This window comes from Rhincodon typus, chromosome 3, assembly GCF_021869965.1.
Source record: "Rhincodon typus isolate 14 chromosome 3, sRhiTyp1.1, whole genome shotgun sequence".
NCBI lineage: Eukaryota > Metazoa > Chordata > Chondrichthyes > Orectolobiformes > Rhincodontidae > Rhincodon > Rhincodon typus.
This window is the reverse complement of record NC_063334.1, coordinates 77,217,677-77,231,318: the sequence shown is the minus strand read 5'-3', so window position 1 is coordinate 77,231,318 and position 13,642 is coordinate 77,217,677. Positions and strand designations below refer to the sequence as shown.

The following is a 13,642-nucleotide window of genomic DNA, read 5'->3' as shown; positions in this document are numbered from 1 at the left end:
GATGATGGATTTCCCTGTGGTGGTACTGGTTTCAACCGTGGTACCGGGGAGGTTTGGTTACTGCTGGTGGTGATGCCAAGTTTCTCCTGTTTCTTGTTCTTGGTGTGCATGTAGGTGGTGTATTTCTGTTGCCTTGTCTGCTTGGCAGTGTCTCGTAGCTGGCAGTGTCTCATAGCAACAACCTCCTCAGAAAACAGACAAAGGATACAACTGATAGAGTACCCTTTGTTGTCCAGTACTTCCCCAGAGCGGACAGACTACGCCACGTTCTTTGCGGCCTTCAACATGTTATCGATGACGACGACCATCTCATTCTTACACTTCCATTTCTCACCTTCAGACAACCACCAAACCTTAAGCAGAACATTGTTCGCCACAAACTACCCAGCTTTCAGGACAACATCGACCACAACACCACACAACACTGCCATGGCAACCTCTGCAAGATGTGTCAGATCATTGACACGGATACTATCATCACACTTGGGAGCACCACTCACCACATACACAGCAGATACTCATGTGCCTCAGTCAATGTTGTCACTCTCATACGCTGCAGGCAAGGATGCCCCAAGGCATGGTATATTGGTGAGACCATGCAGACACTATGACAACGGATGAATGGACACCGTGCAACAATCATGAGACGGGGGTGTTCCCTCTCAATTGGGGAACACTTTTAGTGGTCATGGACATTCAGTCTCCGATCTTTGGGCACTTTCAAGATACACAATAGTGCAGAATTGCCAACGAAAAACTGATAGCCAAGTTCTGTACCCATGAAGACAGCCTCATCTGTGATCTTGGGCTCATGTTGCACTGCATGTGACCCCACCACACTGTTCTGTATCTGTAAAATCTTCCTTACTATACTGTTTTGACACCATCTCTTTGATAAATTATTTATTTTTTTTCACTTAATTAATTTGTACAGTTTTGGATTACTTATACTTTGGTTAAACCCTTGGCATGTGACTCTTATTGCTTACATGTTATTCCAGTCATTTGGTTCGTCTCTAGAACCACCTTATTTTTAAATTTTTGTAATTATCCCTCTCTCTCTTTTAATCAGATTATTGGACATCCCTTCGCTTGTTATTCAGCTGTTGACACTTTACTCACACCGTCTGACACTTTTGATCATCTGCAGAGATTTATTATTCGACACTGCACTCGTACCACTTGTATGATCTTTTGATCTCTCTGCCTTTAATCTCTCTCTCTGCCTATAAATTCTGCGCCTATGTGCTTCTTTCTCACCAACTGACGAAGGGGCTATGCTATGAAAGCTTGTGATTTCAAATGGATATTTTAGACTATAACTTGAGTATTTATACCATCTGACAGATAAGAATACAAGGACAGGACTAGAGGAAATAAAACAAAGAACTGTGGATGCTGGAAATCTGATGATGCCAGAGGAAATAGTATTGGTTCAGTCAGCCCTCACTTAGTTGAAGGATTGAACTCTCAGATTGCTACTTATGTTTTAAAATTTATTTTCATGACTGGATAATTCCCCCTTAAAAAGACTTATGTTATCATCTATTTTGTGCAGTTTTGGTCTCAATATTTTAAAAATAAGATATGGACATTAGAGACAGTTCAAAAGAGACTCACTAGACTGATTCCTGAGATGAAGGGTTAACCTAACATGAACAACTGAACAGATTATTCATTAAAGTTTAGAAGTGTTCTTATTTAAATACAAAATTCTGAGAGGGCTTCATGGGGTAAATGTTGAGACGATGAAAGCAAGATGAAAACATGTTTTCACTAGTTGAGGCATCTTGAACTAGAGGACATATTTACAGAGCAAGGGGACACTCATTTAAAACTGAGATGCAAAGGAATTTCTTATTTCAAAGGGTGGTGATTGTCTGGAATTCTCTACCTCAGAGTTTTGTGGAGGCGAGGTTACTGAACGTATTTAAAGAGGAGGTAGGTTGATTTCCTAAAATATTCAGGAGTTAAGGGCAATTAGGATCTGGAACAAAAGAGATGATGAGGCCTGTGACTGATCAGCCATAATCGATTGAATGGTAAGACAGGTTTGAGGGACCAACTGGTCTACTCCTGCTCTTTTCTCTTATGCTCTTAGTTGAATTAACTCAGGGAGTAATTCATTTTAAATGTTTATCATCATGAGTTAAACAGTCAAATCAGATTTTCACTCATGGCCAATCATAAGGACCATAGTGAACAGGATTTATCAGTGTATTCCCTTAAGTATTTTGGATTTCTCAATAAGACCCCTCTCAATTTTTTCTACATACTTGTGTATCTTACTTAGTCTATTACATGTTTGATGGACTTTATTGTAATGATTCTGTGGCTGCTTTGGTGACATTAGTAATTTATATGTCTGCCCTTTTTGCAGTACCATTGGGTATCACAATGAAAAGCCTTGCAAAAAATATGTAGAGAATTATAAATCACCCCTGGTGTTTGAACTCTGTCCAGAAGAAGTCTGACAATACTATGGTTTTAAGAGGTGCATTTGTCCTGGTTTCGTTTATGAAGAAAGGTTGAGACAGAGTCGCTAAGCAGTCTGTTCCAAGCCAATAAAGTAAACATCTTGTGAGGCCCTGGGTTTTGTTTTCAATTTGAACAATAGAAGCAGCATGAAGGGGTGGGGTCAAGCTCCCACAGAACCAGGATTATGGTTTAATTTTCAGTAACCGTTGGGGTTTGGAAGCTGCTGTACAATGCTCCCTGCTACAACAAAATGCTTGAATTCTCTCTCTCAGAGTTTTCTCTTGATGTTCTTTTCTCCTAGACTAGAGAATTGCATGTGAGACAATGTATTTTACTGAATTTGCCTTTGCCAGGAGTGTGTTTATGGGATGTTACTATATTGGAACAGTTACTGTTTAGTAATTAAATAATCTATTATTCTGTTAAGTGTTGCAGTAGAATTAAAATATTTGAATGCTTCTTTCTTTTATTTGTTTTTTATATAGCGTAAGAATTAAGTTTTGCTTCAAGCCTGATAGTTTGACCAATCGAGCTGCATCCGGAACACAACACCTTACATTTGCCTTTAAAAATAAGAAAAAGTTGGGGTCTAGACTTTTTTCTTAATATATTTTGAGGGGGATTTGGTCTGGTCAATAACAAAAGATACAAACTCAGGAGAGGTGGCAGTGAGGGTAAAATGAGAAGTGAGCACAGAAAGATCCCAGAAGTGGAGAGACAGGTGGTGGGGTGGGGAGGGAGGGAGCACAACTGTGTGAGACTCAGGAAGGTGACAATGAGATTAAAATAAGCAGAGAGCACAGAGCATTCCCAGAAATAAAAAAAGAAATGTGAAGCTCATTCAACAAATGCAAAGCATGACATTAAAGGACAGCAGGTAGGTAACTGATGGGTATTTCTCTCTTGTCTCTTGTGACCGGATATTGATTTAAATTGACACTGTAATTGCTGCCTTAAAACTTTACATAGATAATTAATAGCTTAGGACTTCGAAACTAAATTTCTTCACTTGGTAGAGTTAAGGCCTTCTGGTTGTTTGCTTGACATAAACAAGAATAAGATTTTTCTAGCCTATACTTAAGTAGGAATAAGCATAAAATAAAAGCAAGGGTCCAAATCTTAATTAAGTAGAATATGTTTGGGGAACTCAGGCCCTGTGTTACACATCTTACACTATATGTGAAATCCTAGATACTCCTGGTGGTCTGGAAGTCAATATGTGCAGGAGGTGCCTGTGACTGGAACAACACAAGCTCCAGCTGATATAGAAGCAGCTGGGGCACTATGGTGCAGACCTGACGCTGAGAAGATTGTGGATGGGTCACTTTACTTTTGTATCTTCTGCCCAATGGAAGAGGGTGGAAAAGAGTATAGCTGGGGTGGGAGGGGTCTTTGATTATGTTGGCTGCTTTCCTGAGGCAGCAGGAAGTGTTGACAGAGTTAATGGAAGGAATGCTGGTGGACTTGGCTGTCTTCACCACTCTCTGTTATTTCTGGCAGTCTTGTGCAGAGCAGTCACTGCATCTGGATTGAATGCTATCTATGGTGCATCTATAAAAATTGGTCAGAGTCATTGTGGACATACAAAATTTCCTTAGCCTTCTGAGGAAGTAGAGGCATTGGTGTGCTTTCTTGACTGTGGCATCAAAGTTGATGGACAAGGATAGATGGTTGGTGGTATTTACTCCTAGGACCTTGAAGCTCTCAACCACCTCCACCTCAGCACCATTGATACAGAGAGGGCTGTGTCCTCTACTGTGTCCCCTCTGCTTCCTGAAGTTGATGACCAGCTCCATCAGTGAGGGAGAATTGTTGTCTATACAGTGTGCTGCTAAGCTTACTCTTTGCTGTACTCTGTCTCATTGTTGTTTATGATCTGACCCACGATGGTGGGTCAGTTAGAGTTAGAGATGAATTTGGCCACACAGTCGTGAGAGTGTAAGGAGTTTAGTAAGGGGCTGAGTATGCAACCTTGTGGGGCACTGATGTTGAGGATCATTGTGGAGGAGGTGTTGTCCTCTATCCTTATTGATTGTGGTCTCTGGGTCAGGAATTCAGGATCCAGTTACAGAGGGGGAAGCAAAGTCCCAAGCCTCAGAAATTGGAGATGAGCTTGGTTGGAATTATGGTGTTTAATGTGGAGCTAAATTCAATAAATAGAATTCTGACATAGGTGTCCTTGTTATCTAGATGTTCAAGGGAAATGGTGTCTGCATGGACCTATTTCAATGGTAGGTGAATTATAGTGGATCAAGGCAATCTGGGAGGCTGGACTTTATGTGTGTTGTTACCAACCTCTTGAAGAACTTCATAATGATGATGTCTGAGCCACTGGGCGGTAATCATTAAGGCACAGTGCCTGATTTTCCTTTGGCACCAGGATGATAGTGGTCTCCTTGAAGGAGGTGGGAACCTCACACTGGAGTGAGGAGAGACTAAAGATGTCTGCAAATAGTCCTGTCAGCTGGTCCATTCAGGATCTTAGTGCACGGCTGGCGATTCCATCTGGGTTGGTCATTTTCTACACCTTGACTGTCTAGAAGGCCAGCCTGACGTTTTTGGCAGTGACCGTGGATACAAGTGCACCCGAGGCTGTTGGGGGAGGTGAAATCATTTCACTGACCTTCTGTTCAAAACAAACTTAGAGTGCATTGAGTTCAATGGGGAGTGATGCAGCGATTCTACTGTGCTTCACTTTGTAGCCCATTATATCATATAAGCCTACTAGATTCTTCCAGAACCAAAACACAGAGATTTTTTGCTGTCCTGATGTCAGTGCAGGCTTGGAGGGCCGAAGGGCCTTTCCTGTACTGTAATTTTCTTTGTTCTTTGTTCTAAATATTCAACCCCTGGCTTAAACAGCTAAGTGTCTGTTTGTGGAATCTTCTGAGAAAATGGCAGCTTGTGTTGAGTTTCCTACATAACTAAGATCAATATACAAATGCTGCAGGAATGAAATTTGTTCTCTTCCTTGGTGCCTAGTAAAGTACTCTTCCTTCATGTAATTTAAAAGCAAAACAATGAAGCAACCTGGAAAATGAAACCTTCTTACTGATAATTTGAATATGTAAAATATATAGAGATGTAACACAAAAATACTTAACTAGGGACCTTATTGTTGCTATCTTTCAGAGCTTGTGAGAGATTTAAAGAGCTAGTTCCAGAACATATTAAAGATTTTACTCGACGCACTGTAAGATCTCCTATACAACAAATGATACAAATCAATGAGTTAAAGGTAAGGATCAAATTGACAAAATGCTGATTTGATTAAAATGGATTAATCTGTAAATGTCCTTTGGATGTTCTGTCCTGAAACATTTGCTTAAATAACTGCAACATCTGAGACACGACAGTCTGAAATTTGTCGAATAAAGCACTGCCTTCAATTTTCTCAGGGCTATGAAATGAAATATTGTAAGTGCAACAATACATCTCCTGTTATCTTAATATATCCCATCAAATTCAATGTTTAGACAAGTTATGCAAAACATAAATTTTCTGATTGAGCAGTACCATATCACTACATTTTGGATTTCGAGCCAATTTAGGCATGGATTTCTGATTTGCACTATTGAGGGTGAGCCTGGCTACCAGCTGTGTGAAGTTGTAAAATTGTCTTTATGGTCACCTGAATTTTTGTTCAACATTCATTGCGGTCTTAATGTATCTTCCTTCAGTGTTTTTGCTTAGTGGAAGTCAAAAATTTGTGTCCTCTTTTTAACTGAATGCTCTTTCAGAACTAGACTGTGGCCTAGAGATGACACAAATTTTACTGTTTGCTAGGCATAAGAGAAAAATAATGCTTTTGACTTATATCACCACTTTCATAAAAGACTGTTCCGCAAAACAAGGCTTGTGGAAGGGATTGCTGTACTTTTTAAAACAGTTTACTAACACTCATTATAAGTGCTGTTTACACTGCTGTTTGCTCAAGCAGTCAGGGGTGGCAGGAAGAAGTTACAGAGAAGACCTGGAGTCTGCGGGTGTGCGTGAAAGGAGATTTGGCTGGCAACAAGTAACTGATGGGTTTGTGGAGTGGTGACCAGTTGCCAATGACAAAGGCTTTGGGCCTGCAAGTAACTGCAAGATGAAGAGCTTGTAGGTGTGAACAGGGTAGCCCAGAAGTCTTTGGATTTCTGGAAAGGGAAGTAATGTCTGTCTGTCTGTCTGTAGTAGGAAATACCTAAAACCTGAAGAAAGCCAGTTTACTTTCCCTCATTAGTTGCTGTAAGTTGTGTTTTAACTAGTAAATCAGAGAAGTAGTTGCTCTTTGTCTCATGTAAGCAAGTGAAAGTACCTGGAAAAGAGATATGGAGGAGCAGCAAGTCCTGACAAACGTCTCAGTGAACTGTAGACAGGGACTATTGAAATGCTGCCCCAGTTTTCCCTCCAGCTGTAACACCAGTTGTTTTTGTGTCTTCTGTCTGTATGTGTGTATAGATGTGTGTATAGAATTTTAACCAGATGAGTATTAACAGTTAATATTTGTTTACCTGTAGCTAAAATGTATTACTTGTGATAAATAGTAATTCTTGTTAAGTACAGAAACTTGTTCTGTCCTTTCTGTTAATCAAAGTCTAAAAAGCTAGGTCAATTATGGAATTTTGCATACTTTGATAAAATCTTTAACTTTAATGACTCTCAGACAGCTTGATTTCCAGTGCACTATCCCGGTGAGGTGTGACACTTGACATGTTGTGAAATGTCTGCCTAAGCTGTTAGTATTCATTGCTAACCTGCATTTGTAGGAAAGTCATATCACATCTGAAATTCAAAATCAGTAGTGACAGGAGCACACAAGCAGAGTCTCTAACCACTGAGAATTTTCTGCTGTTTCAGTTGTGCATGGTGCTCTTCAGATACCCTCTGTACTTGCTAACTGATCTCTCCTGCAACTCACTAACTGATCTCGTCAAGTAGATGGAGTTGTGATTATGGTTGTCAATACGTTAAAATCTGTTCTTCTCCTTTAAGCTTCCTGGGCAGCCACATTTTTCTTTTTGTAACGTACAAAGTTAGCAGAAAAGTCGAATTTTAGAATGCTGGTGTTAAAACACTCCTTGAAAACAGTTCATGTAAGACCTTCCTTTTGTGATTTTCGAAGCTGCAGTGCATTGGTCGATGTTTGTGCCTGAGTGAGTCCAAGTGACTGAGTTAAAAAAAAACCTCTTCCTATCCACCAGAACTATAACCTCTGCAATGAATTCCAGCAAAAATGTATTCATATTGATTCTTTTGAACTGATTTTGGCTCTCTCTAGTCAGTTCCTGTTCTTCTAGATGATCCCATATGCTATTCTTAAATTGGTATAAGGCTCACAATGTTACATTGCTATATTAGTTCAATAATATATAGCAGCTGTATTTGTATGAAATTGTATGCATAAATGTCCAGCCACATCACATTACGGCACAATAGTCTGGATATTAAATCAGCACTGCATTAATATAGTACATATTGTGATCTTGGAAAAATGTTCAATGAAATTGAGTTTAAAATTGTAATTCAAACTCTGGGAACCACAAGACACAACATAAGGCCTATATCCGAAGGATCATGCTTTGCAACATTTTTAAGCAAAAGAGCTATGTTCTAATTCTTTAGAAATTCATTACCTGATTTAATTGTGCTTCTTAGATTATCACCTGGATGGGGTTTGCTACTTTGACAATCAGTCCACTGTCATGTTTGTCTAAAAATTGCTAAAATGATGTTTTTTACTTATGTTAAGCTAACTTTGTAATACAAAGGGTTTTTGATCAGATGTCTTGCAGCTTTTCAATTTGCTCAGTGTCCCTTCCTTTTTATGGTAAGGGATAGCATAATTATTTTATCAACTTCCATCCTCAGACAGTACTTCTCCACTGTCATTAGTAAATGGTACTGTGTCCCTCTGTATCTTTACTCCTCAATGTATAGTATATAAAAAAATGGCTTGGTATTGTCCTTTACACCGTTACATTTTTTTTCTGTTCATGCTTTCTCATTTAGCACCTGATTTTTCTGCATGATTCCGTGGTTGTTCTATTTTTGTTCTGCACCTAAGATATTTGACATGTATAAAACATTTCCAATTTCAGGCAAATCCATTTAAGACACGGATCTGTCGAATATTCTCAACGTCCAAATTGAATAATGGCAGCATTTCCTTTGAAGATTTCCTTGATATGTTTTCTGCTTTTAGTGAAGCAGCTCCAGCCAGTGTGAAAGCTGAATATGCATTCAGAATCTTGGGTAGGAATGGGTCCAAGTTATTTATTGATAACATTTTTTGTGTTAATGTAGGTAATTGAATGCAAACAAATCTTAAAGCATTCCTAGTCGATCTCCTGTGATCTGCCTAGGTGATTAAGGTTATAAAAAGTCATCTCTTTTTCTAACTGCTAACATTTCAGTAGTGAAAACTTTGTGTGTGCAATATGCAAGTTTAGAATAGAGTGAGAGATCCCTCTCACATCTCTGCCGATGTCCTGCAGTTGTGTTTTCTCTAATTTTCCTCTTCTGATTATCTCTATGTTTTTGTCTACCCGATTCCTTACCCAACCTCATTCTGTACTTCTTCGCTTCAGGAAAGCTTTGGAGGGATATGGGCCAGGAGCAGGTGATGGGACAAGTTAGTTTGGGATTATGTTTGGCATGGACTGGTTGGACCAAAGGGTCAGTTTTCGTGCTGTATGACTCTATGACTCTCTTATATTTTTCTTTTCTTTAAGGTTTGAATCAACAGTAAGTAGATATGTGCTATGCTGTAGGCAGGAGCAGCCACTTTCACTACATTCTTTCTGCTATGAGAATCTGCTGCTACTCCCCTCAATCACTATCATTAATCCTCTTCTCTAATTTACTGTCAAGTTCACCACAAAGTTGGATACCAGGAAGACATAGGCACTTTCTCTCCAACCTGTTTACCCTTTCCCCTCAGATCTTTTTACTGAAATATTTATCTCAAAAATGCTTTATTTACTTTCAGAATTCAACTTATTGCTCGACATTTGTAATAAATTAAATTACCAATAGTAAACACTGTTTTCCTATCCCTTCATGTGTCTTTCAAAAAAGTATGAATACGTTTTTTACCTAAATAGCAAAGCAGAGATGAGATAAATAATTGGCTTCAAAAATCAACTGCACTTTTCTTTCTGAAAATTAAACAAAGGGCTGCACTCTATTTTCCCTATCATGGTGGTGGTCCTACCAATGGGTCAGAAAATGAGGTAACCGTACATCAATTGGTTTGGGGAGCACTACCTGCATTTTACAAACCACAAGAAATGGCTCTTTGAAGTCAGGGGCTCTCAGATTTTCCTAGAAGGAATGGGGTCCTGCTCTCAAGAAATGCTGACCAATTGAAGGGGCTGCAGCTTCTCAGTTTCATCAGTGCCACTGGGATTGGTGGACACTGTTAGTACTGCAACTGGGTGGGGAAAGCAGCATCAATGGAGGAGCTCCCAGATCTCACAATCCAATTGGCTGGCTTGCCAGGGTCATTCCTCAGCAAGGATGGGAGTGGTGTGGGTTAAGACAGTTACTTGTGAAGGTCGTGAGATTGCTTTTGAGATCTTGACCCCTGCATTGGCTCAATGGATACCTAATTATGAGTGTACCCAACGGAGCTCACAGGAAGGCCATTTGGATTTACTTGGCATGCTCCACATTGCGAAGTGCCTGCCCACTGCAGCTAACCTATCTTAATTGGAATGTAAGGGCTTAAAGGTGGCAGGACCATGTGCCATGTTCCTTGCTGTTTGTTTACCACTTGTGGTTCGAAGTTGATGTGCATGCAGTGTCACCCAAATTTTCATTGCCCTGGATCCTAGCCTGTTCGTGATGGCCAATAAAATCCCAGCAATAGTTTTCCAGTGTGACAGAAGGAGCAGGAAGTACGACAGCTAAGTGGCAAAACTCAGTGAACTGAAGGACATAAATTTCCATCAGTAAAAGAAAGGGGAATCGCAGCTCTGAAAGGAAGTGGGACTCATGTGTGGGGAGAACTGAGGTTTGGCCTCAAACGAAGGACAGTGGAAACTGCTGAAGAAAACTGGTACTCAGCTTTTTGGGGTCTTGGTATAGTTTGTGACCCTTCTGTCATGTGCCAGTCTGATTTAATGATTGTAGAACAATATCAAATAGGCTGGATTTTCAATCCCTAGTATATAAGCATATAAAGATCAGAGTAGCTCTGTCAAGTGTTCTGTATTCCAGAGGATTAAAAGCAATCCCATTGAATCCATATATTTCAGTTAAAAACTGATAAAAAGGATATTAATTTGTTTTCTGTTTGGAACAGATTTCAATGACAATGGTGCAATAGATCGCTCAGATTTGATCAAATTCTTGGCTTTAATCACTGGAAATGAGGTTCACAACATTCTTACTGACACGGAGATGAGGATCATTATTGACATGGTTTGTTTTGTTGTACTTCTTTGTTGGGGAATTGATGGATTTGTTTTTTGATGTATAAAAGTTAACAGTCTTTCAGGTTTGTGCTCAAATTATGAAAACATACATAAAATGTCCCACATTTCCAATTACATTTTGTTGTGAATTGAAACTAAATGTATATTTGCCTTATTTATTCCTTTTTCATGGCTGCAGCAAATTCAGGTCACTGATGTGTACAGGGCCCTTCGTGTGAGAACTGACGTTCAAACATCTGCAACAATTCAGAAGCTGTCTTGCAACACATGGCCTTAGTTTAAAAAAAAAGTGATGTGATTGAATCCTAACTAAATGAGGACAAATTTTGAAATTGTATTGTTTTCAGTAAATAAACATAAACATACATATGGATTATATGAAGGATACTTAACATCTCATATTGTCCCTTTAAGATCATGGCGGATATTGATATGGATGGTGATGACCGTATAAGCCTTTCAGAATTTCTTCATATTGCATCAAAAATGCCTGACTTTGCGAGGTAATTTTATAAATTCTTAATCATAAAACATGTCGGGCTACTGGCTGATTAACTGGTTACTTTCCTAATAATACAGGACTGATGTAATATTGTGATTTTCATATATTCATTTTGAGGATCAATGACTTTCATTGGTGTTACATACAGAAAATAAGTGGCTGTATTTTGCTAGAAATCAGCTACGTGTCAATTTTAGCAAATTTCATGGAGAGTTTCTCTCACTGACCCTGAACGACTATTCTCTGAAACTCATCTCATTAACTATGCAACCTCCTCTATGGTGCTCCAATTGCACTCTCTTGCCTCTCGCCAGAAGGTCAGTTGCTGGTACTGTTTTTAAAGCTCAATTGTGCGCTAGCCAGAAATTGCCCTTCAACATCCATATAGTAGGAGGGGAACCAAAAAAATCACTTCTCAATGAACATAGGTGGCAAGGTTGTTACTTCATTGTGAATACAAGTGTACATTTGTAAAGCTATTGCTATTTCAGAATGAAGCTACATAGATTGGTTATCATGTCATCCCATCCTAGAACCCTGCCTGAGTGCTATTCTTAATCTAATGCCCAGTGTAACCTACAGCCAGCCAAACTGTCCCCAATTGTGTCTTTGGCTTACTGCATTGGTGCTTTCTGAATGATACCTACTCCCCTTAGATTTTGAAACATGGCCACTTAGTTAAAGTGTATTCAGTGTGTTTACTGCGTAAGCTGCTGGCCCATTGTGGTGTAACATTGCTGTAACACAGTGCCACACAGCAATATGTTCACCTCCTGAATGATCATAGCTGGCAACCATGACAAGTTGCCTGGCTCTTTAGGGTGCTCTAAACAGTAAGGCAAGGCAGTGTACTGTGAGCAGCCTTAAGTTATAGATGAGAAGCAAAGCACAAAACACAAGGCAGAGATGCTGTGGGCATTGAAGTAGGTCCAAAGTGTGCAAGCATGAAGACAGCAAGTGAGGATCCATGAGATGCGGCCTGGTCACATTGATGAGTTGAGTTAGGTGCACGTCAGTGTTACCACGAAAGGTGCTGATGAGCTCTAAAGACAAATGTATGGACAGTTGTTGCCCATGGAGTGTGCCCTGAGATGTTGGGGACTGCTATCAAAATGGAAACAGAGGAGCAAACAGTGAGATATTATATTTGAACTTCCAGAAGGTGTGTGATGGGGTACCGCACAAAATGTTAAGTCATAAAATAAGAGTCCATGATGTTGGAGATAATATATTGGCACGGATAGAAAATTGGCTCATGGGCAGGAAACAGCGAGTGGGGATGAGGGGTTCTTTTTCAGGTTGGTGACCCATGACCTGTGGGGTTCCACAGGAATCAGTGCTGGGACTGAAATTGCTTACAATGTGTATTAATGACTTGAAGGAAGGAAGTGAATGAACCAAATTTGCAGGACACAAAAATAGATGGAAAGGCAGGTTGTGAGAGAGGTACAAACAGTTTACAAAGGAATATTGATAGGTCAAGTAGGTGGACAAAAAATTGGCAAATAAAATATAATGTGGGGAAAAAATGTGAAGTTGGAAGGGAGAACTAAAGAATAGTATTATATAAATGGAGAAAAACTGCAAAAAAGCTGCAACATAAAGGGACTTTAGGTACTTTTATATGAAATATAAAAAGCTAGTACACAGTTGCAGCAGGTAGGTAATCAGGAAGATTAATGGAATGTTGGTCATTATTTTGATAGGTTTGAAATATAAGTGTAGGGATGTCTTACTGCAACTGTACAAGGTGCTGGTAAGACAATATCTAGAGTATTATGAGCAGTTTTGGTCTCCTTAATTAAGGGAAGACATAATTTTATTGGAAACAGTTCAAAGAAGGTTCACTAGAATGATATCAGAAACCATAATATCAGAAACATGTTTATTGCTATGATCGGTATTTCCTGTTTTAAGTGATGTAACCATTTTGATAGTAAAACTATCTAATTCTTTTGATATTTCATTCTTTTTCTCCTCCAAACAGCTACTTCACCATGACAGTCTATTAAGAATGAACAAGTCAATCAATTGGATCCATTTCTGAAATCACACATTCATCAACTGCAATTAGATTCTGGACAAAATCAAATTTAAGACAGATCGTTAACTGAATGTCACTTGAAATTCCATTGAACACACTATATTAACAGGCCTCCTTAATTCCTTTGTCAGCTCTTTATACAAAAAGGGAGAAAGAACTTTTATGTAGTACAATTCCATATCACATGCTTAATGC

The 13,642-nt window shown here is 39.2% G+C and overlaps 1 protein-coding gene across 1 annotated transcript; it reads left to right on the top strand.

Moving 5' to 3' along the window:
* The first annotated feature begins 4,859 nt into the window (after window positions 1–4,859).
* Window positions 4,860–13,415, top strand: LOC109918093 (calcium and integrin-binding protein 1-like). The gene is made up of 6 exons (XM_020517991.1): window positions 4,860–4,987; window positions 5,611–5,716; window positions 8,562–8,715; window positions 10,769–10,887; window positions 11,316–11,404; window positions 13,391–13,415. Exons 1-6 carry the CDS (start codon window positions 4,860–4,862, stop codon window positions 13,413–13,415), a joined length of 621 nt encoding a protein of 206 aa, XP_020373580.1.
* Window positions 13,416–13,642: the final 227 nt, after the last annotated feature.

Coding starts and splice junctions, on each gene's coding strand:
- LOC109918093 (XM_020517991.1), top strand. CDS start 4,860: ATGATAGTGGTCTCCTTGAAGGAGGTGGGAACCTCACACTGGAGTGAG. Junction 5,717..8,561: donor TACAAATCAATGAGTTAAAG/GTAAGGATCAAA, acceptor TTCCAATTTCAG/GCAAATCCATTTAAGACACG. Junction 10,888..11,315: donor TGAGGATCATTATTGACATG/GTTTGTTTTGTT, acceptor TGTCCCTTTAAG/ATCATGGCGGATATTGATAT.